The sequence below is a fragment of the Nothobranchius furzeri genome, chromosome 1 (assembly GCF_043380555.1).
Source record: "Nothobranchius furzeri strain GRZ-AD chromosome 1, NfurGRZ-RIMD1, whole genome shotgun sequence".
NCBI lineage: Eukaryota > Metazoa > Chordata > Actinopteri > Cyprinodontiformes > Nothobranchiidae > Nothobranchius > Nothobranchius furzeri.
Window position 1 is genome coordinate 103,889,621 of NC_091741.1, and position 25,479 is coordinate 103,915,099.

Here is a 25,479-nt window from a genome sequence, read left to right on the forward strand (position 1 = left end):
ATCTACAGTTGTGGCCAAAAGTTTTGAGAACGACACAAATATGGGAAATTGGAATGGCGAATGGACTGCTGAGGACTGGGCAAAGTCCTATTCTCCAATGAAGCCCCTTTCCGATTGTTTGGGGCATCTGGAAAAAAGCTTGTCCGGAGAAGAAAAGGTGCAGTAAAGCATCCTGAGACCATTCATATGTGGGGTTGCTTCTCATCCAAGGGAGTGGGTTCACTCACAATTTAGCCCAAAAACACAGCTATGAATAAAGAATGGTATCAACACACCCTCCGACAGCAACTTCTTCCAACAATCTAGCAGTTTGGTGAAGAACAATGCCTTTTCCAGCACGATGGAGCACTGTGCCATAAGGCAAAAGTCATAACTCAGTGGCTTGAAGAAGAAGAAGAAGAAAGTATCATTTCTATAGCGCCTCTCAAGATAAAAATCACGAGACGCTTCACAAAAACAAAAAATGTAAAAATATAAAAAAGCATTTAGAAAATGTTGAAAAATATATTTAAAATTAGCAAAAAATAGACAATTGTGGTTTAAAAAAATGTTAAGAAAGAGAAAGTGAACACGAAAGAGGGATATCAGTGGATCCTGAGGAAGGTTGAATAGGTGGGGAGAGCAGAATAAAGAGAGAGTGGTGAAGAAGGTCATACAAAAGCCAGCTTGAACAAGTGAGTCTTCAGCTGCTTTTTGAAGGAGACCACTGAGTCCACTGATCTCAGGCTCAGGGGGAGAGACTTCCAGAGTCTGGGGGCCACAGCAGCAAATGATCTGTCACCTTTGGTCTTTAGCCTGGTGCGCTGCACAACCAGTAGGCTTTGATCACTGGACCTCAGGGACCTGCTGGGAGTGTAGGGACTAAGAAGATCACCAATGTAAGATGGTGCTTGTCCATGTAAGGCCCTATAGACCAGAACCAGGATCTTGAAATGAACCCTGAAGTTGACTGGCAGCCAGTGAAGCTGGAGGAGAAGCGGGGTTATGTGGGTGTATTTGGAGGACTTGGTCAGAAGCCGAGCACAGGCATTCTGAACCACCTGTAGACGGTTCAGGGAGGTTCTGCTCAGACACGTGAAAAGAGAGTTACAGTAGTCTAAGCGTGAGGAGATGAAGGTGTGGATAACTGTCTCAAGTTCAGAGTGGGACAGAATGGGACTCAGCTTAGCAATGTTCCTGAGATGGGAGAAGGAAGAGCGAACAAGAGAACTGACATGAGAATCCAGGGTGAGAGCTGGGTCAAAGGTCACACCAAGATTCCTGATGGAAGGTTTGGTGTGAGAAGCAAGCTGACCAAGAGAGTCTCTGACTTTGGGAACCAGCTTGTCTGGGGCACAGATGAGGATCACAGTCTTATCTTCATTCAGCTGAAGACAGCTTCCAGCCATCCAGGCTTTAATAGAGTCTAAGCAGGTGTGTAACAGCTGCAGCTTAGACATCTCATGGGGCTTAAAGGAGATGTACAGTTGGATGTCATCTGCATAAAGATGGTAGGAGACTCCTTTGAAGGAGCTCAGGATGTGCTGAAGAGGAAGCAGAGGAGGAAGAGCAGACGCCCCAGCACAGAACCTTGTGGGACACCATGGGTAAGAGAGGTGGTGGAGGACCTAAACTTGGAGACGGCCACATAGAAGGAGCACTCGGAGAGATAAGAGGAGAACCACTCCAGGGCAGATCCTGATAGGCCTACCCAATCTCTCAGCATCTCCAGTAGCAGGTGATGGTCAACAGTGGCAAAGGCTGCAATCAGGTCCAGCAGGACCAGAACAGAACAGTCCCCTGCATCACTGTGAGTCAGAAGGTCATTAGAGACCCTAAGAAGTGCTGTTTCAGTAGAATGAGCTCTACGAAAACCTGACTGGAAGCTATCATAGATGTTATGTTCATCAATAGCAGCTGTGAGTTGTTTAGCCACGACCTTTTCCAAGATCTTGGAGATGAACGTACGTTTAGAGATGGGTCTGAAGCTGCTATGGAGAGAGGGGTCAAGACTTGGTTTTTTAAGAAGAGGGTGGATTGCAGCGTTTTTAAAGTAATTAGGGACCTGACCAGAAACCAGAGAAGCATTAATTATAGAGAGCACGCTGGGACCGATGGACTGAAAAGCACTTTTAAACAAAGATGAGGGGAAGATGTCGAGGGGGCATGCAGAGGTCTTCATAGAGTTAACTAGTTTGGCTAACTCAGGCAAAGAAACAGGAGCAAAGCTATCTAGGATGATGGGCCTGGTTGGAGTCGGGAGAGGCGGCGATAAGGCTGAAGGAGAGATGCTAGATCTAACCTTATTGACTTTGTCCACAAAGAAAGACAGAAAGTTCTCACAGTCTGCAACAGAGTGGATGGGGGCTGTAGGACAGGCAGGAGAGACAATGCTGCTGATGGTGTTAAACTGCACCTTGGGGTTCCCTTTGCTCTGGGACACCAGGTTGGAGAAATAGGAAACCCTAGCGTCTCTGACTGCAGAGTTAAAGGATGTCAGAAGATCCTTTAGGTGCAGCAGATGGACGTGGAGATGGGTTTTCTTCCACAAACGCTCAATTTTTCTGCACTGGCGCTTCAGGCTGCGAAAGCTGTCATTAAACCAGGGAGTAGGGTTCACTGCAGGAACTGATCTGGTTCTGACAGGACAGATGTTGTCCACAATGGAGAGGCAGTGCTTGTTGAACTGGGAAGTTAAGGAATCTGGGTCGTTATCAGAAGAACAGGGTGGATCAAAAGCAGCAGAAAAATTGCTAGCTGTGCTCTCATTAAGAAAACGAGAACTAACCATACGGCGAGCAGGAGGTGGGGACGCAGAAACTGACGAGGTAAAGGAAATGCAATGGTGATCTGAAATATAAACGTCCTCAGGACAAACACTGTCAGCATTTAGACTCAGGGTAAAAACAAGGTCTAGAGTGTGCCCCCTGGTGTGTGTGGGGCCAGAAACATGCTGGGTAAAGCCGAAGGAGTCCATAAGCCTGGAGAAATTCATGGCAAAGAGATCAGAGGGATCATCAACGTGGATGTTAAAGTCACCAACAATCACCAGTCTGGACAGCTTCAGAGTGGAGGACAGAAAGTCACTAAACTCCTGAAGGAAAGAACTGTTTGGACCAGGTGGACGATAGACCACAGCACAGTAGAACGGGTCCTTACGCCCGACTTTAATCAGCTGCAGTTCAAAGGAAGCAAAGCGACCAGAGGTTGTAGAGCTACATGAAAGATGGTCTCTGAAAACAACAGCTAGGCCTCCACCATAACCAGAACCCCGGGGTTGGCTAAGAAAAGAATAACCACTCAGGCAGAGTTCAATCAGACCAGAATAATCAGATGTTTGCTGCCAAACTTCAGTCAGAAACAGAAAATCCAGGTTTTTAGAGAGAATTAGATCATTGAGCAGGAAGGACTTATTGTTAACAGAGCGGGACTTTAATAGAGCCATGCTGAGTGAGGTGGAGGAATCAGAAACTACAGAAACAGCTGGAGTTAGTGGACGTAAATTAGCAGGGTTAGATTCACGGTGTTTATAAAAACCACTTATGGAGGGAACAGGAGGACAAACCACTGAGGAATGAGGATAAACCGACCTTAAAAAACTTGGACGGATGAACGCGCCTCAACGCGGCCTGGCGGGAATGCGGAAGTGGTGCTCAGGTCACCAAACAAAGGAAGAGACGCTAGAAGATCATGCCAATGTTTACTAGATAAACCACGCTTTAAGAGCAGTCTTATTCTCACCTGGATTCCTGCTCGTTTACCTCTTTTCCTCCGATGTTTTTTCCGGGACTAGATAAACATCGCTGGAGGTGTGCAGCTCGGGACCGTCGTTTGGCTCTGGGCCAGTGCGCCACTCAGGTAAACAAACAGGATGGTACGTCCTTGGTGCGTCTTGGGCGATCATAAACGAACGGAAGGACAAAAGAGTCTGGCGATCATAGGAGATGGTAGCAGAGACACTACTGAAGAGGATCGCAGACAGGAGCAAGGTGGAAAAGAGGAGGTTAGTGGAGAAAAGTTTGAAAATGTGGCCGGAGACTACGGCTAAGCCAAGCACAGGCGCCATCTTGTTGCCGACCGGAAGCGGAAGTTCAAAGGCTTGGCGTGGGGACCAAAATGTTGAAAGTTTGGGTCCATGGCCTGGAAACTCCCTAGATCTTAATCCCATTGAGAACTTGTGGTAAATCCTCAAGAGGTGGGAGGACCAACAAAAACCCACTAATTCTGACAAACTCTAAGGAGTGATAATGAAAGAATGAGATTGCTATCAGTCAGGATTTGGCCCAGAAGCTGATTGAGAGCATGCCCAGTGGAATTGCAGAGGTCCTGAAAAAGAAGGGCCAACACTGCAAAGACTGACTCTTTGCATAAATGTCATGTAATTGTTGATAAAAGCCTTTGAAACATATGAAGTGCTTGTAATCATATTTCAGTACATCACAGAAACACCTGAAACAAAGATCTAAAAGCAGTTCAGCAACAAACTTTGTGAAAACTAATATTTGTGTCATTCTCAAAACTTTTGGCCATGACTGTAGTCGGAACCTCTCAACCTTGCACACCAACTCGGGCTCCTCTCCCACCAGAGAGATGACATTTCGCATACCAAGAGTCAGCTTTTGTAGCCGAGGATCAGACCGCCACGGTCCCTGCCTTCGGCCGCCACCCATCTCGCATTGCACCCAACCCCTTGGGCCCCTCCCACAAGTGGTGAGCCCATGGGAAGTAACAAATATTCAGGACAGAAAATATCCCAACACTGGAAAAGTGTTTCCACAGGCAGACATAACGACAGAAAATCAGTCCCTGCTATAACATTGTTAACCAAAATATAAGACCTGGGACACAAGGACAATGCCAACTTGTAAGTGTAAAGTGTAAAATAAAAGTATCAAACATGGAAAGTGTTTCCTCCTGACAACGCAGGTTGTGGTCTAGGCTTCCTCCATTGACAAAGGCAGATTTTTTTGACAAAGAGAAGTTTCTCTGCTTTCTCACACTGAATCCTGTTTCTCTCTTCATCCACAATGTGTGATGCAGCAGAAAAGAGACGTTCACTGTACTTGGAGCTTGCCTTGGCCAGGGCTTGAAAGCTTTTCCAGTACAGCAAAGGGCTTTCATTCCTTGGGAAGAGGGTCACACTCAGGTTAACTATGCACCTACAGAAAAGTAGACAGTTGCATCAGTGTGAATGTGTGAAAGAATTACCAGCAATCATCCATTCCTGAACTTTGCTTATAGCGGATGACAAAGCTTAAGGCCACAAAAAGGTACGAGATGTAAACAAATATACTCTAAGATCCAGCTTTTTCCTTTGTAATCTAAAATAAATATATTTTAGTAATTGAATGCAATTATAAAAAGTTGAAACATTTAAAATCATTACACAATGGAGACAGGGTTAATAACAATACTACCTGTACACTCGTGTGGCTGGTCAGGGCTGCCTGCTGTTGCATGATCCCATTCTCCTCCAGATTTCATCATGCATGTCAAGCAGTGACTGGTCGTCTTTTTGGCTGCTCCTCATTTTCTCTTGTTTCTAATTTTCTAGCGTCTGCAAAAAACAAAAAAAACTTTGGAAAAAGTCTTAACAGTAAAGGGTACACCCAAAAGGTAGGTTTCTGGAAAAGCCACACATCAACCGCCCCATATGAGTCCAAGAATTTTTGAGTCGACTTGAGTCAGTTGTCCAGTCACACTCGGGTCCAATGAGGAGAGCACAGAGTTAGTGTTTCCACCCATTCTGAGGTAATGTCCAGAAAGGTCAGGTCACAGAGTAAACAACCTAGCGAAGAAAGTGAAATCATCCTAATTTGGTGCATACATCGAAATTACGACAGCCGGAAGTGTGAGCAACAATTGCATAACGCCCTGTAGTCTTTATCCACACGAGAAGCATTAAAGTGTACATGATTACCAATGATAGTAGCAGCCCCCTTGATTTTGATCCAAGAGGTTCGTGAAATACCTGACCAGACCATTTTTTCTTAGTGTGGTTCATCTGCTGAACATATGTGTGTTTTCTGCTGAAAAGCTACATCTGGTTCCAGCTGCTTATACGTGTAATGACTTCCCTGTACTTTACCGTAGGGACTAGTAAGGGATGTAACGTTCCAGCCCACACGTGTAACCGGGCTACCACATGGGTCCTACACCATGTTTCCTCAGCATCTGGTCTTTGTCTTCCCAGCTGCCAGCTCCAGACTCTGAGCCCCTGTTGGAGAGGTCATCGGATCAGTGCCGTCGCTGTGTGGTCGTAGGGAATGGGGGCATCCTCAAAGGCCTGGAGCTTGGGCCGCTGATTGATCGCTTCGATACTATAATCCGGTCAGTGGTGTGTTTGCATTAGTACAGACAAGACTCTGAGGAATAAAGACTTTATCTCTAAGTGTGTGTGTGTGTGTGTTAGGTTAAACAGTGGCCCTCTAGGAGATTTCAGCGCTGATGTTGGGAATCAAACTAGCATCAGGATGAGCTACCCAGAGGGCACGCCACTACGCTGGGCTGACAAGGACCCACGTGTGGTTTTTGTAGCTGTGGCGTATAAAGAAGTGGACCTCAGCTGGATCTCTGCAATGATCAACAAGCTGCCTGTGGTGAGTGATCAGGTCTGGGTTCCTCCGAGGACGGATGCAGCTGTTATTGCTGTCTACAGAGATCCTGGCACCAGCCCCTTGTGTTTGACGTTCTCCAGTAGCGTACACGTGTAATTTATTTTGATGGTTCTGGGTAAACGATAAGCACGATGAGTTTGTAACAGTTTGCTGCTTCTGCCGTCCTACAGAGGGATCCACAGTGGTATCTGGTGACATGCCAGCAGCATGTTATCATAAGGGTGTTCTCTGTGGTCATCATGCTTGTGTGTGTGTCTGTTTTGCAGCCTTTGTGGGACTGGATCTTCTTCTGGCAGAAAGTTCCAAATGAAGTTCCTCTGGAGCCCTCAAGGTTCAGACTGCTGAACCCTCAGGTCATCAGAGAGACAGCTTTAGATCTTCTGAGGTTCTCTCAGCCCAGACCACACCTGTGGGGCTGGGACCAGGTAGCTCACACACACACACACACACACACACACACACACACACACACACACACACACACACACACACACACACACACACTAGGGAGAGTACATTGTGATCTTTCCTGTGACAGAACCACATGTTGCCCTGAGGTTTATTAAAGTAGTCCAGAAAACAGCTGGGATAAAGCAGCAGCTCCCAAGGATGCCAAGATCACCACCAGGCTACGGCTAAAAACGCAAGCAGGGTTTTCTTCTCGAGATGACTTTTATCAAACTGTAATAAGCCTCGTGTCTTATTTCCTTCTGTGGAGGCCATGTTGAATGCTCCTCAGAGTGATGGTGTTGGTGATGATCACTCCATCAGTTGGAGATATTCTGGTTACTTCGTCGGCTATCTTTCATCAGTTCCAGTGACTGTAGCTTCTCTTGGTGAGATTATTGATCATTTAAAACCGTCTGGTTCCCCCGTTGTTCCACCTCGGCTTCATAAAGAAGTGCCCATCTGTCCTAGCTGTTGTAAACCGCAGCCTGGAGTCGAGTGTGGTTCCTAGCACGTTTAAACATGCTGTAGTACCGTCTGGCTTGTACCCTACTGCTATCCAATTGTATATCTACCTCCGAGCTTCCTTGTTTATCAAAAGGTTTGGAGAAAGCTGTTTATGGCCAGTTAAGATCCTTTCTGGATGAAAACAAGGATCTGGAGTTTTTTCAGTCAGGTTTTAAACCCCTTCACCACTTTGAATCTGCTCTGTTGAGTTTTTAATGATGTCCTTCTTGCCACTGATTCAGGGCTCGCTGTGGTTTTAGTTCTTCTGGACTTAAAAGCGGCTTTTGATACAGTAGGTCATGCAGACCTGCCAACCTGTACACATTTTTCATAGCAAGTATGGAATTTGGCATCTAAATACGCTGGTACGACTCCCCCCTCTGAACTACGCAGAAAGCTGCAGACACGTGACTTCTGTCGCAGATGTGCACGTCTGTGGTGTAAAGCGCTTTGGAGTCCTCTGACTCAGAGAGGTGCTACACAAGTGTGGCACATTTATCATCAGCTTCTCCTTCTCCAATGTGACTGAGCGGAGAAGCTCTCACACCAGTGGTGTTTTGCTGCTGAACACGTGAGTGTGTGATGAGTGGAGGACCCGGGGAGGGGCGGTGGGTCGGTGAGACCGACAACCGGTGGTCCAATAGTTGGTTTTGGTCTGAAATAGAGTTGTCACGGTGTCCAGAATCACCATGGTTTTCCTCTATATCAGAAAATGTTGTCCTCCGTTTGTCTAAATTAGTTATTTTGTAACCATGTTGTTTATTTGTTTACATTTTTCCCTTTAGTCTTTAAAATACCTAAATTCTCCATAACTTCTTTTTTTGGCTGTTTGATGTCATCATTTAAAAAATATGAGATCAGATGATCCTCAGTACTCAAGTAGCCTTCTAATCAGATACTTTTTTTTATCCTTACTTGAGTAATTTCTTGGACAGCTACTTTTACTAAGTGGGCTGCTGTTACTTGAGTACAGTTGGCGGCTGCTCTACGCAGCCCCACTGATAGATCAGGGACACCTAAACTGTTTCCCTCAGTGGGACATCCCACTCCTATTTATTATTTCCTGATAACGATGTGTTGCTGGTCGTTTTTAGGGTACTACATGTACTAATTACAGCACCAGAAACGTGTTCTATCTTCAGACAACTACATAAACCTCGCCGGGCCAGCCCGTCCCTTATGGCGCGTTCGGTGTGTAGAATTAAACCGCGGACGAGTCTGGCTGGCCAGGCTAAAATAAACCCTCTATATCAGGATAGGTGTCCTTCCAGTGAGCTTTGCAGATGTGGGAAAATGTCATCAGGCAGTAATCATTGTTAAATTCATGATGCGGAGAGAGACCAGCTCTTATTTGCCCCTGGGAGCCCCATAATGCATAGCATCATTTCAGTATGGGGGTGTAGGCGACACAGTTTATATGTGGGCAGTGGGCGCTGCAGCTACATTCTCCCTCAACCCCAAGTCCTCACATCTGGCATTTTAGCTGAAGCGCTAACGTTAACTAGCCTTGCATTGAGTGTAGGGTTGTGGGTGATGGTCATGCAGATGTGTCATGAGATTCAAAGCCTTGCTGCCTTTCACAGACACTTTTTCTGCACGTGCTGCAAGCAGGAAAGCCGTCTTCCATCAACTGTCCCTCAGCTTCCTCAAATATCCTAAATATGCCCATATGTCTGACTTTATCTTCTTTGATGGCTGATGGATGTCCTGAGCGCTGTCATCTCCTCCTACAGCCATTATTTCAGCTTCAGGAGAGATTGTAGGGATGTGAATCTTAGAGCAAGTCACCATTTGATTCGATTCCGATTCTTGGGGTGCCGATTTGATTCAGAATCCATTCTCGATTCTCAATTTAAATCGATTCACAATCAGTATTAACAAAGAGTGTCAGTTCTAGGATGAACTACTTTGTTGAACAAGTTAGTTAAAGCTATGGGACATTTTTATTTTACTTTAAACTGGTCATGCTCAAAAAATGCAAATTTACAAGGTGAACTAAAGTGATTCTAAAACTGTAAACAGAAGCAATCTTTTGACCAAAATGCAACATTTATTTTTGCTTACCTTGTAAAATATAACAAATCTGTTGTTACCTAACAGTAGCTTTGAAAGTAATACGCTCAAATACTTTTCAAGTATGTGTAGAAACAAGTTACATGAGTAATCCTGAGTACTCATTTATCAACTTAGAAAAATAAATATGAGAATATCTCAAATTTCTGAGTATGGAAAAAATTACATTCTAGTGCCCTCTTATCATCAGACTCAAACATACATTTTCTCAATTTATGGGACCACAAAACTAAACGGAGTACTGACTCTCCTAACAAATATCAAAAAAGTGCATCTCAAACCCGTAACATGCCAAATATTTGAGTTCTTAGAATCGATTCTGAACCTTTGTGAATCGATTCTGAATCTTTATAAATAAGAATCCCGATTCAGACTTGAATAGATTTTTTTCAGCACCTCTAAGAGTTTGGGTTGTAAACTACAAAGTGTGCATGCAGCAACTTCAGCAGATGAGACGGTGGCTGGTGAGGGTCACCGCACCTGCAGTGCAGCCACGGTGACCCTATATTTAAAAAAACAAGACGTTATGATTGTCTACGTTTTACCGGGGTTTACCGCTACACCGGGTACCGTGGCATAGTCTGAAACGTGTGATTGGTGGAGGTTTTTAGACAAATGCGAGAGAACTGCTCTTCTTTAAACTATGTTAGAACGTTGTTAGGAGGCATGAAAAGATGTTTTAAGCTAATTTGCCATTTCAGCTTTAATCACACAACCATCCCATCAGAGCAGCAGCACTCATGAATGATCATCATCAATCCATCAAAACTTTATTAATAAAGCGCTTTTCATACATAAAGTGTGACTCAAAAGTGCTTTACAGAATAAGATGACCCCACATTTATATCATTTCCCCACAAAAATAAAAGCAATGAAACTAATTAACACAGGGACAGCAGTAGCTCAGGAGGTAGAGCCGGTTGCTCAGTAATCACAAGGTTGTAGGTGCAATCCACCAGAGAATTCTGCTGTTGTGTCCTTGGGCAAGACACTAAACCTGCCTTGGCTGCTGGAGGTGGCCGGGGGGACCGGTTGCGCCTGTGCTCGGCAGGCCTCGGCTCTGTCAGAGCGCCCCAGGGCAGCTGTGGTTACATCGTAGCTCATCACCGCCAGCATATGAATGTGTGTGTGAATGAGTGATTGTGAAGAGCCTTGGGGGGTTGTAGAACCCTTAAGTCTGGTTTATGCTTCTCCGTCAGCTCCGCAAGGGACAGACACGCACGGATTGACGGAAGCGTTTTGCTCTCATACTTCTCCGTCTCCTGGAGAGTGTTGCAAAGCAATTGCCCGGCAGGACAACAGAGGGCGTAGCGCTGTTCTGTGGTATCCTGTCATGTATCGGTCCAAGATAGTGTGTTTGTATTGTGTTTTTGTGTATATAAGAGACTTTTAACACGTACATATTTGTCTCTCACTCTCCCACCGCTTCATGCGCTCGCCACCTCTAAACCCACGTTTCCTGTCATTTCCGTCCACAAATAAAACGCTTGCTGCGCATCTTTTCACTCCTCCAGTCACGGGAGGATAAAACGTTCATATTTTTAGAGTTTTTTCGCGAGGTATTCTTCAAGCTTCTCCGTGTCTGCCGCTAGTTAACCTCGGCTCTCTTTGCAATGGCGGAGCTGTAAACAGCGGCGTCCTGACCAATCACAAGCTTGCGTAATCCGTCTCGTTCGACGGATGTTTAAAAAAGTGGGCTCGACTCCGTACGTACTTGCGTGCCTGCCGGAGCCCTACGCAAGGGCGGATAATGGCGTTGCGTGTCTCCGTACTGACGCAGACGGAGAAGCATAAATCAGGCTTAAGAAGGCGCTATACAAATACAGACCATTCACGGACCCCTGTAGGAGCCCTTTCTTTCTTTCTTGTTTCACCTGTGGTGATGGCGGCAGTACCTGATAGAATTACATGGGTGAGGCCACATATGACACAAGCGATAAAGATGTATTGACAGGTGCTTTCGGGTCTAATTAAACATGCGTGGTGGGGCGAGCTCACGGTTTTTAACACTCGCCCCACCATGATTCATGTTCGTACTTCTGAAGCAACAGCACCGTAATATAAAGGCAGCACAAGTACAATAATCAAGATCATCAAAGCAAGATGATGTTTGGAGTTACTTTTTAAAGTGCATCAAAAACACCTCTCTGCCTCCACCCAGCTGAGTGACATACAATTAGGTCACTACAACCCCCTTTCACAAATCCGCTCTCCCAAACACACACACACACTTAAGAACATAACACTCAGCTGAGCTCGGATAGGATAAGGAGACACCACTAGGGGATCCATCTATCCCGACACAGGGTGTCCAAATAAGTTAAGCCCAGTTTATACTTCTCCATCAGCCCCACGAGGGAGAGACACGGACTGAGTCGTTTTACTCTCTGACTTCTCCGTCTCCGGGGAAGCGTCGCAAAGCAATTCCCCACCAGGACAACAGAGGGCGTAGCGTGTATATCCAGTCGAAGATAGTGCATTTATTATTGTGTTTACATTGTGACTTTTGTATTTCTGAGACTTTATAACACGGACAAATTTGTCCCTCATCCTCCTCCACCTCTTCATGCGCTCGCCACCTTTCAAGTTTAAAGTAAGTAATATAAAAGGTAAACAAGAGTACTTCACATATGGGCTTTGAGAACACAAAAGGAGGTTATTTACCAAACCCAAGGCTTCAGCAGTTTGAGTTTTAGGAATGAAAATCTGAAAGGCTTGAATTTCATTTTAAAATTAAAACCTTTCATTTCCAAGAACAGCCTGTAAATGGTCATTCGTGCTTTTGTTTCATCGTGCCTGGACTGCTGTGCTACTACAGTCCTTTAGCTGGTCTAAAACTCAAGCAATAAAAACACTTCCTGTTATCTGGAGTTCGTTAACATTCCCACCGTCCTGGCCTCACTCCACTGGCTTCCTGTGAGATCATTCCGATTCAGAATCAGAAGGTTTTAGTGCCTTTTGTGCGAGAATCACAACATTAGGAAATTACTGCAACACTTGGTGCACGATAAAAGAAAAGAACTTAAAATAAGATATAAGCAAACAGGAAGTAAGAATATAAACAAGATAAAATAATTAATATACAGTGGAGGTACTAATTACAGCAGGTCTGTTCAGGTACAAACACAACACCGGGTCATGTGACTGGAACCAAGCGACTGGAGTGGGCAGCCCTAGGATTGTCGTCCATGACTCTTACGGCCGAGGGGAAGAGACTGTTTGTGTGGTGAGAGGTTCTGGTCCAAATGGATCTGAGTTTCCTCCCAGATGGGAGCGAGTCACAGAGACTGTCCAGGGTGACACGGGTCAGCTGTGGTCAGACCTGCACGCCTCAGTGACCTGGAGGTGTACAGGTCCAGGAGGAGAGTTTACAGCCAATGACCTTCTCAGCAGAGCGAACAACAGGCTGCAGCTTCTTCTTGTCTCTGATGGTAGCTCCAGCGTACCACACGGTGATTGAGGAGGTGAGGATGACTGATGACTGCGGTGTAGAACCGCCTCATCGACTGTGCTGGCAGGTTGAATTTCTTCAGCTGCCTCAGGAAGTTCATCCTCTGCTGGGCCTTTTTAATGAATACAAGCTGGTCAGCTCTTGCTGGTTTCCGTGCTGACGTCTGGCATGACCCAGTGTTCCCACTAGCACCAAAACCTGCCCAGATGGAGAACTTGCGACAGAGACTCTTAAATATTTCCACCATTCCAGTGGTTCTGCCTCTGGGCCAGCTTCCCGTAGAAGATAGAGGCTTAGCTCACTTTCAACGGACTGCTCCAATGTTTGGTCCACTTGTTTGGGGGTGTGTTGATATTTTAAATTAGATGCTCAAAGTCTTCTATTTGTTCTTAGCAGGACGCTCCTCTGGCTCATACTGATGTAAGGAAGTGGCTGGTGGAGGGACTGCCTCAGTTTGTTTGGTCACCAGCTTCTGTGGCTCTGCAGCAGCTCTTGTGATGTTTGTGCTTTTGAAGCAAGGGTTGACAATAGGGTTGTCACGGTATGAAAATTTAACCTCACGGTTATTGTGACCAAAATTATCACGGTTTTCGGTATTATCGCGGTATTTTTTAGACGGTGTTGCATGTGTTCAGAAAGCATTGATAGTCCTGTTCTACACAAACTGAAATAGTTCTGAAAATGTTTAACAGTGTTTATTAAACCTAAAATAACACAAAGCCTTAGCAGAAGTGCAACTTTTCACAAGTAAAGGAACAAATAGCTTATTTTTCTGGAACATGTTACAGTAGTCTGTGCAGGTTTAAATTATACAAATCCAAACATTCAAAACATAAACAATATGTAAACAAATCAAAGAAACACCACTTGTTTTCTCATATACTTGTTTTCTTCATTATCAAAATGAAAATCTAAAACTCCAGTCCACACTTGACTTGAGCACTGTACAAGTCAACCTTAAAAAAATATGTATTTAAAATAAATAGCAACTTTAAACAAATTACTAAAATAACTACTACACTATGTAATCAAATCCAAATGTTCAAGTATAAATGGCATTGAATAAGTAAACAAATCAATGACAAGGAACTAACTGTATATTTCTCATCATCATCAACAAATAAGATGCTTCTTCCAGCAACAGGGTGTCCGTGACACGGTTTAAATGCTGGCAGAGGACGCTGCGGCTGCAGTCTATAGTGACTCGTTGCATTCTCCCTCAACCAAAAGTCCTCACGTCATGCATTTAAGCTAAAATGCTAATGTTAACTTACCTTGCACTGGCTGTAGAGACGTGGGTGATGGTCACTCAGATGTGCCGTTAGATTTGAAGTGTTGCTGCCTTTTGCAGACACTTGTTTCCTGCACGTTCTGCAAACGGGATAGCCGTCTTCTATTAACTGTCCCTCAGCATTTTTCAGAAATCCAAAATATGCCCATACTTCCGATTTAGTCTTCTTTGAGGGCTGATGGATGTCCTGGGCGCTGCCGTCTCCTCCTTCGGCCATTATTTCAGCTTCAAAGTTTTGGTGCCGTTGCAAACTAAAAAGTGCGTGTGCGCGCCGCGGGAACTTCAGCTGAAGCGACGGTGGCTGGTAAGGGTCACTGCGCCGAAACCGCGGCCACGGTAAACCCACCGAGATAATTTAGTTTTTTAAAAACTGGACGGTTATTTTTATTGTCAACTTTTTTACCGGGGTTTACCGCTATACCGGTTACCATGACAACCCTAGTTGACAATAGAAGTGATGTCAAGCAAGTCCTGGGTTGTCTGGTCAGCATACTTTTCATTCAAGTACGTTAGTCTGCCCTTTTTTACAGTCGTGGTGAGCTCACCGTCACCATCCTGATGCTTGAAGATCTGGTTGTTGAACAGATGGAGGATGGGTTTCAAGTGGGAAACACTTGGGTGAAGCTTCCCAGACAAGGCATCTTATCCATGGACCTCAGAACATCTGTATCCTGCCAAGTTGGAACTAGGTGATGTGTTTTCTTGTCGGCACGGAGGACTTGTAAGACCTTTCTACTGCTTGGTCACCCTTTCAACCATTTCTTGCATAGAGCCCCACCTCGTAGGGGTTTCTGTGATCAGCTTGATGTGGCAGCAAGGGTCTTCTCTTCCATGAACTAGAGATGGCAGTCAAAATCTTCTTGCAGACACAGACTGTTCCATATTCCTCTCTGTGTACAGTAGTCCCTCTATAAAACGGTTCACCCTTTGCGGCTTTGCAATTTTGTGGATTTTTTCCCGCTGATAAATAAAAGGCGATGACAAAAACTGACATTAATAAAAATCCAATCAGAAAATGGAAATGGAAAAAAGAACCAATAAGAAATTGGAAAAGGCAGGACTAGACGGGAAAAGAACCAGTCAGAGTCCAGAGCCGGACGTTGTTTGAGCAACCTAGCTGTAATTTATGTCTAAAAGGGGGAAATGCCCACGGCTGAGAGGAAAAGCATTAGATGTGACTAGGGCTGGGCAGTAAATCGATAATTTATCGTTATATAGGCAGGGATGGACTGGGACTAAAAACAGCCCTGGACTTTGACTAGGCCCGGCCCAAAGTAATCGGCGCACGGATATTTGGCAGCAAAAATATGTGGTCAAACCATCAAAATTATAGCAATAGCGCTAATGTTGACTATATGTTGTATTAAAAGCTGTATTACTGATAAGCTTCATAATCTATGCAGTAATTAATCTTACTGCACAAATGATACCACATCTAAAAGAAAATGCAACAATACAAATGTAACTTCTGTATTTAAGATTTTCAAAGTTTGTGAGCATTAACTGTAAAGTTTCTACCAACCTTTTTACGTAAAACCACAACATATTTCTTATTACCCACTGCATGTGGCCTTTTACAGCTAAAATGTTGAAATTTAGCTGTTATCATAAAATAAAAGTGCAACCTAAACATGACTTCCTAACATCAATCCTTGCAAATGTTTCTCCTCTTACATTCCATACTTACTTCCCCTGGATCTGCCAGTGGAACCAGCGCATCTTTCTGTCCCTCGTTACTGCTGCCATGTTGCTGTGTAGCTATCTGCCTGACTTCTGCCTGGTGCGAGCTGCTGCTGCTGGCTGTGCGGCTACGTATGTCGGTTAATTTGTGACATTTAGAGGCTTCAGCATCTAATGCCCACAATTTTTTTTCTCTTGCCTTCTCAGCCCCACCCTTTTCTTTCCTTTTTTTTTTTTTTTTTACTAGCGGTCGCTGTCGGTACAGGATCTGCTCGTGTGCAGGATCGGCTCGGGGTCCTTCGACTGCCGATGACGTCAAAGTAGTTGATTGGCTGAACATGAAGCTTACTGAAGTTACCTTATCACGTTATGATTTTGATTGGTCAGAACAAATTTGCGGTCGTAGTCTTAGCGGTTGTAGTCCTGTAGTCGAAAAATAAACACTTTTTGGAGAGAATACGTTTGAATTTCTAAAGGAAATGTAAAATATAAGCAAATGATAAACGGTGACCCTCAACAGCTCTTGATGTTGATGAAATGGGGCAAAATAAAATATAAGAACTTTATTGAAAGACACCAAGTTATATTTTGAGTCAAAGAATGTATTTAGATAACAACTAAGGAAATATACAGACGAACTCCACATTAATACTAAGAGATATGGCTTCACATATAAGAACTGCTCTGTTTTTGTCAATCCGATGTTGGTTTTATGCAGTTCAAAGCAAACAAAAACTAATGCATGAATTCCATCACAACATACCATTTTTATTGAAAAATATGCAGCTGCACCTGCTACTGTATTAGTAGCAAAACAACAAACTGCATGCATGCAGTTTCTCAGTGACTTTAAAACATCACCTCCACCATAAAACTTTTTCTGATGCTCCAAATACAGAAAAACATCCCTACTTACCAGGGTTTTTAAATAAATAAAAAAATCAGAAAATAAGTTTAAATGTTAAATAATAGTTAACATCACTTAAATGCAGCAGCAAATCCTCTCATTGCTACTGAACAGTTTCTCCACTTATGTGGTTATGATATAAGGCTGTTGCTGTAACTGGGAAGTGAACTGTGCTGGGCCAAACTAGGAGAATATTAAGATTTTCTGAGGGAAAGAGAAAAACAATTGTCTACCTTTCAGAAGAGGAACTGGCAAAAAACTACATGAAAAATATGTGAAAACGTTTGTTTTTAACCCCAAATTGAACAAGTTTACCTAGATCTCAAAAAGCAGCTCAGATGATGAAACTGCAACTATGATTCTGATAACAAGCTAACAAGTTGAACTAGCTCCTCTTAAGATAACCGGCTAGCAGAGCTTCTGACTGACAGTTTATGTGCAGCAGCAAATCAACTATCCTGATTAATAAGGTTATAAAAGCTCATAAATGAAAAATCACTTTGATGTGTGGGGGAACTTTTCCAGGCCCTCTTTAGCAGGGTGGGACTGGGAGGAGAGTGCTGTAGCCTTTTAGCTGGAAGCTAACCGGAGCCTGAGGCTAACACTAGCGACATGAAGGTGGGTTGGTTCACCGGCACATGTCGGAGTCAGCCCAGTAAAAATGATTAACGGCACCGAGCGGGCTCACGTTCACGTTTGAAACCAGCACTGAATCCAGAAACATCAGCACAAAGTGCGTTCGTTGCTCTGAGCCAGTTCGGGTAATGCTTTCCAAAAGGGTCTATGTAGAGGGCAAGCGTATTACGTGAACGGAACCATCTGATTGGCCGCATATCAAAAGAACAACATTTGATTGGTCAAATAATACTTCCGCGTAAAAAATAGAGCTGGTTTACAAAAAGCTGATGTATGACACGGATGGAAATGTTTGAACCAAACATTTATCGCCGTTTTTGCCGTGTTTTGCGATGGGCCTATCGCACGTCCTGTTATCGCGATGACGATAAGTTTTCGATATATTGTGCAGCCCTAGTACCTACTGAACTGTGGTGTCACTGTAGCTAAAGTGTGAACATAAAAACACCACCGCTCCTCTCCAGTTCCTGCTCTTAAATGTAAAACCAAACTTGTGTGTTTTTGTTCCAATAGAAAGTTATAGATTAGTAAATCAAGTATGTGGATTTTAGATCCCAGTCACAGTGTTGAGGAACACCACTGTAAAGTAGGCTCTTTCAGACAGAGCTAGATGGAGAACAGCCCACAGTGTATTTGTCTGGTTTGTGGGCTCTGGGTGTGTTTGATGACATTTATCAGCTTGTAAAAACCGGTAAATAAAAGACTAGAAATCAGACGTGTCGAATCTGGCTTCACAGTAGGGTTTCTCCGTCAGTAGCGAACACACTCTATAATCATAAAACATTTTTGTTTCAATAAAACCTCCTCACAAATAATCTTAAACCCTTCTCAAGTGATGAACCTTACATTCCCAGAAGTTTCCAGTCATCTATTACTTCGCTGACGGCAGTTAGCTGAACCTCTGCAGCCTAACGGACAAAAAAGTTTTAATATTCTCCGGTGTGGGGAGGGCTGCGCAGCTCGGCTGCATGCTGCGTTCAAGTAACCCTCGTAATTTTTATACTACCGAAAAACGGTGCCTAACAATGGAGCATTTTTTAAAGGAATTTAGGCTCAATAACTCTAGAAGATAACCTGGGTTACATATACATTAATATGGATTCAGATTACAACATACCAGGGTATCCGCGGGTCCTTAAAAAGTCTTAAATTTGCTTTTCCATATTTAAGGCCTTGAAAATCCTTAAAAATGACAAATAATCCTTAAATCCATTTTCCAAACGTCTTAAATTACCAAAGACCCAATAAACAAGATTCTTTTATTTCTATAAAATTTTCGTGAATTTCTAGTTTGTGTTCAGCATTTTTTGTGTATGATGTTGGTGTAAGCGGAACCGTACACGTTCAGTTGGTTGTGAAAGGGGGCTATTTTTAGATGTGCACATTAGCTGGTTAAGCTAGTGGGAGCTTGCGCCATGGGGAAGTGCAGTATTAATGGTAACTGGATGGCTAATCCCACGTTTGCGACGTGGTTAGCACCGGTTCCAGGCAATAGCTGGAAATTATAGCTTGAATTTAATTTAAAAAATAGCTTAAATTTGGTCAAAGTGGTCTTAAAAAAGGTCTTAAAAAGTCTTAAATTTGGCTCCCTTAAACCTGCAGATACCCTGACATACTTAATCTAATAGCAGATTGTTGAGGTGAATACAGTCAGAGAAGGTCATGTTCATCTGTCCCACGTACCTTTGAAGGCTTGCTTTGAAAAACCAGCATAATAAATCAAATAGACTAAAAAATATTTATTCATATCTGTGGAAAAATATTGTTAATGATTGATGGAAATGTGTTTTTAAAAATGATACAGGAATATTTTCTCCACTGAATCTCTGAGTCATGTTTAGTGTTTTACCTGACAGAGAAAATAAGATAATATAGTTTATTTTAAAAACCTGACCCACACCAACAGTAGATCAGAATAATCATCACTCTTTCTATTGTTATCCAAGATCACTTGATGTTCAGACTGCAGTATTTTAGTTCTGTTGCATCCCGTTATTCAGATAGAGTGATGTCAGTAGCATCATTATAATCCTGAGATTACGAGCAATCCACTGATTGTAAACATGTCCTGATTCATCAAAGTCGGACTGTTTTTACGGCGACGTCTCGGAGTTAAATGATTGTCAGTGATAACTGATAAACCTCGGATAATAATTACTCTGTGTTGTCCCGAAATGAACTCATAACCTGCTGTAGCAGCTCTGACCGTGTTAGCTAAGGTGTGCTGCTCACCTTTCTTCTCAGATAAAGCAGGATTTAGTTTCCAACAGCCACGACTGAACATTGGGTATATTTTTCAGAAATCCATCTGTGAAACTACACTCACGGTTCAGTATTTTAGTTACAACACATGCATGCAGCTCCTCGTTTGCTTTGTTTCTCTATTTAACTTTTATTTCTGATCTTTCACGTCATCCAGACAGGGCAGTGGCTGTATTTAAAATGTTGCATGACAGTCAATGAAACAATATGAGGTTAACCTAGACACTTCCTGATGTTTTACCAATTAATTTTATGTCCAAAACGAGGACATGTCCAGGCATAAGAGGACATATGGTCATCCTAACTTAAGACGTTGATGCTAACCGACATTGGTGAAGTAAACTTTGACATTAGCTAACTTAGCTTCAGGTCTAACATTTGCATCATGTATTAATAACTTCTTTACCTTTGACATTTTAAAGGCATATATTATTCCTTTTTTCTCCTGTAATAAGTGTCATCGCTGCTGTGACGTCTAGCTTTCCCCACTGAGGAACAATAAAGGGATTTTCTATTCTATTCATCTATCTGCAGCCTTTCCACTTCCTGTTTACTGTAGGTTAAATCTTTTCTCACGGGCCAACAACAAAATAAAAATATCATTTTATCTTAAATGAAAATGCAATATCTCACCTGTTAACGTTCATGTTTTGGAGCAGAAAAAGAGCATAAAACCAACATATTTAAAGCTCAGTTTGTTCCACTGGTTTACTGTGATGCTCACCTGTTCCAGCCAGATACCTGCATCATGGGGTTGATCTGAGCTGAGGAGGAGACTCCTGTTGTTTTGTTCATCTTCATCATAATAATGACAACATTAGATGACAACAGGTGCTCACATAGGTTTGTGCTGATGAACATGTCTGAGCAGCTTGACCACGTTGTTGTGTGTCGGGGAGGAAACACAACGACAGCAACCAGAGAGTCGTGCTGGTTTGAGCGTGTGCTGTTCGCTGGAGTTATATCGGCTCTGTCTGGACGTTAGTTGGAAAACTTTCTCTTTCAGTCGTGAACACATTACTGAGAGGTTAAAATCTCCATTTCTGGGCTTCAACGTCGACAAATAGCTGAGTAAACTCGGCGCTGAGTGAGAGGAGTGTTTAGTTTGTCCGAGACAGCGGCAGCAGGCGCTGGAAAAAACACAAAGGAGGGGGCGCGGCGGCTCCGCGCTGACGCCGCAAAGCATCATGGGAGTTGAAGTATTTGTGGTAAAATCGGCCAGCAGGCCAGTTTTAATATATTTTTGATATTTATCTCGTGGGCCACATAAAAATGCTCCGCGGGCCTTGAGTCTGACATATGTGCTCTTAAACTACTCTCTATTAGTAAATAAATTGTTTTAACATTTAACTATTTTTCAAAGACAAAGTCTTATTTTATAACTGTATGACGTGTAAATATTTGCACTTTGACTAACTTAACTTCGATCAGGGAAAGCTTTGCTTACATTAGTGCCCCCTCCATTGTTGGGAAACACTGAAAACAGGCAAGCCCCAGATTTAATGAGGTGTTTAATTCAAGTAAACAAGATTTTTACTTCCATCAAATTTATTTAATGGAAACTTAATGAGTCTGCCATATGATAACATTACAAAAAAGCTGCCATACAGATCAAAAGTGCATTCCTCAAAATAAAATAATTCAGCTTTTTCAGTCTGGAACATAGGCAACAGAAAAAAACTGCTATATTTGAAGGTAATATGTTGCATATTTTCAGAATAAAAGTGCATAATTCAACTGAACATATATTCAGCCTGGAGCTTCAGTACAGTGAGGTGAACACAACAAAATAGAGCAGAGTGACACTCATACTCATCTTAAACTTAACTGTCTTCCACACTCCCTCCCCTCCCTCTTGATCCCCTACATCCTCCTGTTGTGTGAGATGGGCAAAGCCAACATGGTGCTACTTTGACTCTCACTCATCTCTCGAGTTTGAAGAATGTGACTCACCAAATTCCACCCGTTCTTGTCCGACGCAAGAACAAAATGCGCCGTTACAGTAACGAAGGATTTGGTGGCAACCGATGTCCATGCATCGCATGTGAGCGCTATCCCGGTTGCCTTCTTCCTGGACTCCAGAACGCTTGCTTTGGTTTCCTCGTAGAGGTGGGGGACTTCTTTTTCTGCAAAGGGCTTTTGGTGTGGAAGTTTATAGTGCGGCTCCATGGTGCGCACCACTAACCAAAACCCCCTGTTGTTTACTACTGAATACTGGCGTAGATCCGTCGCGATAAAAGTAGCTATTGCTTTTGTAATGCTCCTCGCCTTCTCTGAGTTCTTCGGTAGTTGGGAGACGGTCTCCAGGATGGAGAAAGAGGTCAAAGAGGTAGTGCCACTCACTAAACAGTCTGGGCGGCGCGCTCGTTAAGGCTCCGGTTACATGTTTTTATTTTTTTAGTACGGGCTTCGCAACAAAACTTTGATGTTATGTTTTTTTAAGCATCAACGTTCAATAATCGATGCCGAAACAACATGTTAAGCTTTTAGATGCATCGCCACATCGATTAATGGCACCCACCCCTAATATTTACAGTGTGGTACTTAAGTAATGTCTGTAATTGCTCATAATAGCATTTAGCTGAAGGTGTGTGAGCCCCGGTGTGGCTGGTGAAACATTAATGAACTGTTTGATTGAAAAGTGTTGATATTGAATGGGTCAAATAAATGAAATGAGAAGGTCATTGAAACTCAGTGGATACGGTGGTTTTGTAGGTGTAAGACCTCTAAACCCTTCCTGCCGGGCCTGCTGAAGCTCAGGTAGGGTTAGGGTTAGGTCTACAATGACGTCCTAATGGCTACTGGTGCAGAAAAATGCTCTGCTTGGCCTCTTATACAGACCCTGATTTGTGCATTTGCAGCTTTATAAATGGGGTCTAGGTCAGTTTAAAGGACCGTGCTACATTACAGCTTCTAGAACAGCAGGCACAATAAACGATGAGATATTACCAGTGCCACTTTTCATGTGTATCTTTGAAAGAAATATGTATTTACATTTTTTTTTTCGTGAGCCATTACAAGCACACTGAAATAAGAAGCTTAGATTTGATGAAACCCGCCTCCTTCCTTGTGAATTCCACAATAGTACACAGCTGCAGATTCTCCGCTGCACGATATAGTCCTCCTGATATCTGGACTCAAGCCCTGGAACTAAAAGATGGGCTTTATGTTTCCCTTGCTGCAGCCAGACTTGTGCTCATTTTATATAAAAGTGGCTCATCTCTTTTAAAATAACTATTGGATGACTCTGCTGTCTCTGTCCTGCAGAATGTGCCAACCCTGGGAATGACTGCCCTGAACCTAGCCAGCCTGCTGTGTGATGAGGTCAGCCTGGCGGGCTTCGGCTATAACGTCTCCCAACAGGGAATGCCGCTGCACTACTACGACCACCTGCCCATGAGCTTCATGGAGCAGCAGAAGATGCACAATGTAGACAGAGAGACTCAGATGCTTCAAAAGCTTGTGAGAGAAGGAGTCATCACAGACCTGACGGGAGGGATCCACTGCTCCTTCTGCACCACCTGACCCCCAACCATCTCCAACCCTGGGTAGTTCCCGGCAAAAGCCTTCCTCTCCTTCCAAAGATCAAGAAGAAACTGAGTTGTGCAACGGCAAGATCAAAGAAGACTTAAGGAACTTTTTACTTATCAAGGACACGTGACACAAAATACAAGACCAACGTCCAACAGGCTGTCCATCAGACAGGTCAGACTTCTGTTAATGTTAGGAGTGACCCCTGAAGCCTATGCTGGTTTGTTTCTTCTGCCTGAGTGTTCTGTTTGTCCACACATGTCCAGGCTCAGGAGGAATCTTTGACATATGTTTGATCTGCACACACACCGTCTACCTTCTAACAAGCAGATCAACACGTTCAAAACAGTAAAACACAAAATACTAGAAAAGAATACTTCTACAAGTATTAGAGACATTTCTAGTTCCTCTGTGTCTGATGACATCACTGTGATCTGAACCAGCAGAATTAGTATGAGATCATCTCTGCTAACATGTTCTCAACACTGCAACAAAACTGTTACAGTGCACGATAATGTCAAATATGACGCTGCTAAAACAGTGTATTATTGGTAGCGATGCATCATGGTCTTATCTGAAGCATATAGTTGTATTTTAACTTTATTCTCACCAGTTCTGTGATATTTATCTGCTGTCTTGTGTTTTTTAAGGTCTTCAGCTGCTTACTAATGCATGTAAGAAGTTCTGCATCTGTCAGTATTAATTTTGATAACATGTTTTTATTTAGTTTTAGTTTTCATTTTAGTCACCATTTAGCTGTCCAGTTAGTTTTAGCTTTAGTCTTATTTTGGTGAGTAAAACAGATGTATACGTATTCTGAAGCAATCATGTTAAAGTCTGTAAAGGAAGTGTTAACGACACCTACTTGAAACTGTAAAGAAACATGAAAATTTCACATTCTGGATCATTTAAACTATATTTATAATTGTTTTAATAATAATAATTAATCGAAAAAACCAAAATGAACAGTGACTGTTTGAAATTGTGTTTCTCAGTATTAATAAAGTAAACAAATCTGTATAATGTGCAGTAATATTTGTAAACATGACAGGAAATGACATCATTCCATCAAAGCATTAGAAGGTGTTAGTTTTCCCTGCACTAATGTACCAAGGTAGGCTGCCTGAAGGTTTTTTTTTCTCAAATACACCAACGCTAATAAAACCGGCCGTAGTAGCGCCACAAAAACTACTAACTACTAAACGACCGGACGTGTGGCTCCATAAGTTCAGTTTGGCTGCAGGAATCCACTCCTCGCCCGCCCCCACCCACGCTCACTGCTACCCCGTAACACTTAACCAGGGGAGATCGATTGGCGGTGCTGCGTCCGCAGTGATGCGGGCGTTGTACCGGTCTGTCAGGGTGAAGAGAGAGCTGAGTCAGAAGGCAAAGCTCTGGATTTACCGGTCGATCTACGTTCCTACCCTCACCTATGGCCACGAGCTTTGAGTAGTGACCGAAAGAATGAGATCACGGATACGAGCGGCTGGAATGAGTTATTTCCATAGGGTGTCTGGGCTCTTCCTTAGAGACAGGGTGAGAAGCTCCGTCATCCGGGAGGGGCTCGGAGTAGACCCGCTGCTCCTCCACATTGAGAGGAGCCAGTTGAGGTGGCTCGGGCATCTAGTTAGGATGCCTCCTGGAAGCCTCCCCGGTGAGGTTTTCCAGGCACGTCCAACTGGGAGGAGACCTAAAGGAAGACCCAGGACACACTAGAGAGACTATACGTCTCCATCAGCTCCATGAGGGACAGACGCACGGACGGAGACGTTTTGCCTTCAGCCACGTCTGCTGGGGAGTGTTGCAAAGCAATTTCTCGCCAGGACAACAGAGGGCGTAGTGCTGTTGTGCTATCCTGTTATGTATCCAGTCCAAGATGGTGCATTTACTATTGTGTTTGTTTGTATTTCAAAGACTTTTTAACACAGACAAATTTGTCCCTCATCCTCCTCCACCTCCTCATGCGCTCGCCACCTCTAACCTCACGTTTCCTGTCCACGAATAAAACGCTTGCTGCGTATCTTTTCACTCCTCCAGTCCCAGGGGAATAAAACGTTCATATTTTTGGGGGGTTTCCACGAGGTATTCTTCAAGCTGC

The 25,479-nt window shown here is 43.5% G+C and overlaps 1 protein-coding gene across 3 annotated transcripts in view; it reads left to right on the top strand.

Annotated features, from left to right (window-relative positions):
- st3gal5 (ST3 beta-galactoside alpha-2,3-sialyltransferase 5) overlaps nucleotides 1–24,404 on the top strand; it is a 136,924-nt gene extending 112,520 nt beyond the window's left edge. For all 3 annotated transcript variants that reach the window (XM_070552841.1, XM_070552843.1, XM_070552844.1), the window contains 4 exons: nucleotides 6,173–6,309; nucleotides 6,392–6,578; nucleotides 6,863–7,021; nucleotides 23,118–24,404. In XM_070552841.1, the coding sequence (XP_070408942.1) occupies nucleotides 6,173–6,309; nucleotides 6,392–6,578; nucleotides 6,863–7,021; nucleotides 23,118–23,375 (741 nt within the window). In that variant the 3' untranslated portion in view covers nucleotides 23,376–24,404. The remainder of the gene's footprint in view (nucleotides 1–6,172; nucleotides 6,310–6,391; nucleotides 6,579–6,862; nucleotides 7,022–23,117) is intronic.
- The last annotated feature ends 1,075 nt before the right edge of the window (nucleotides 24,405–25,479 follow it).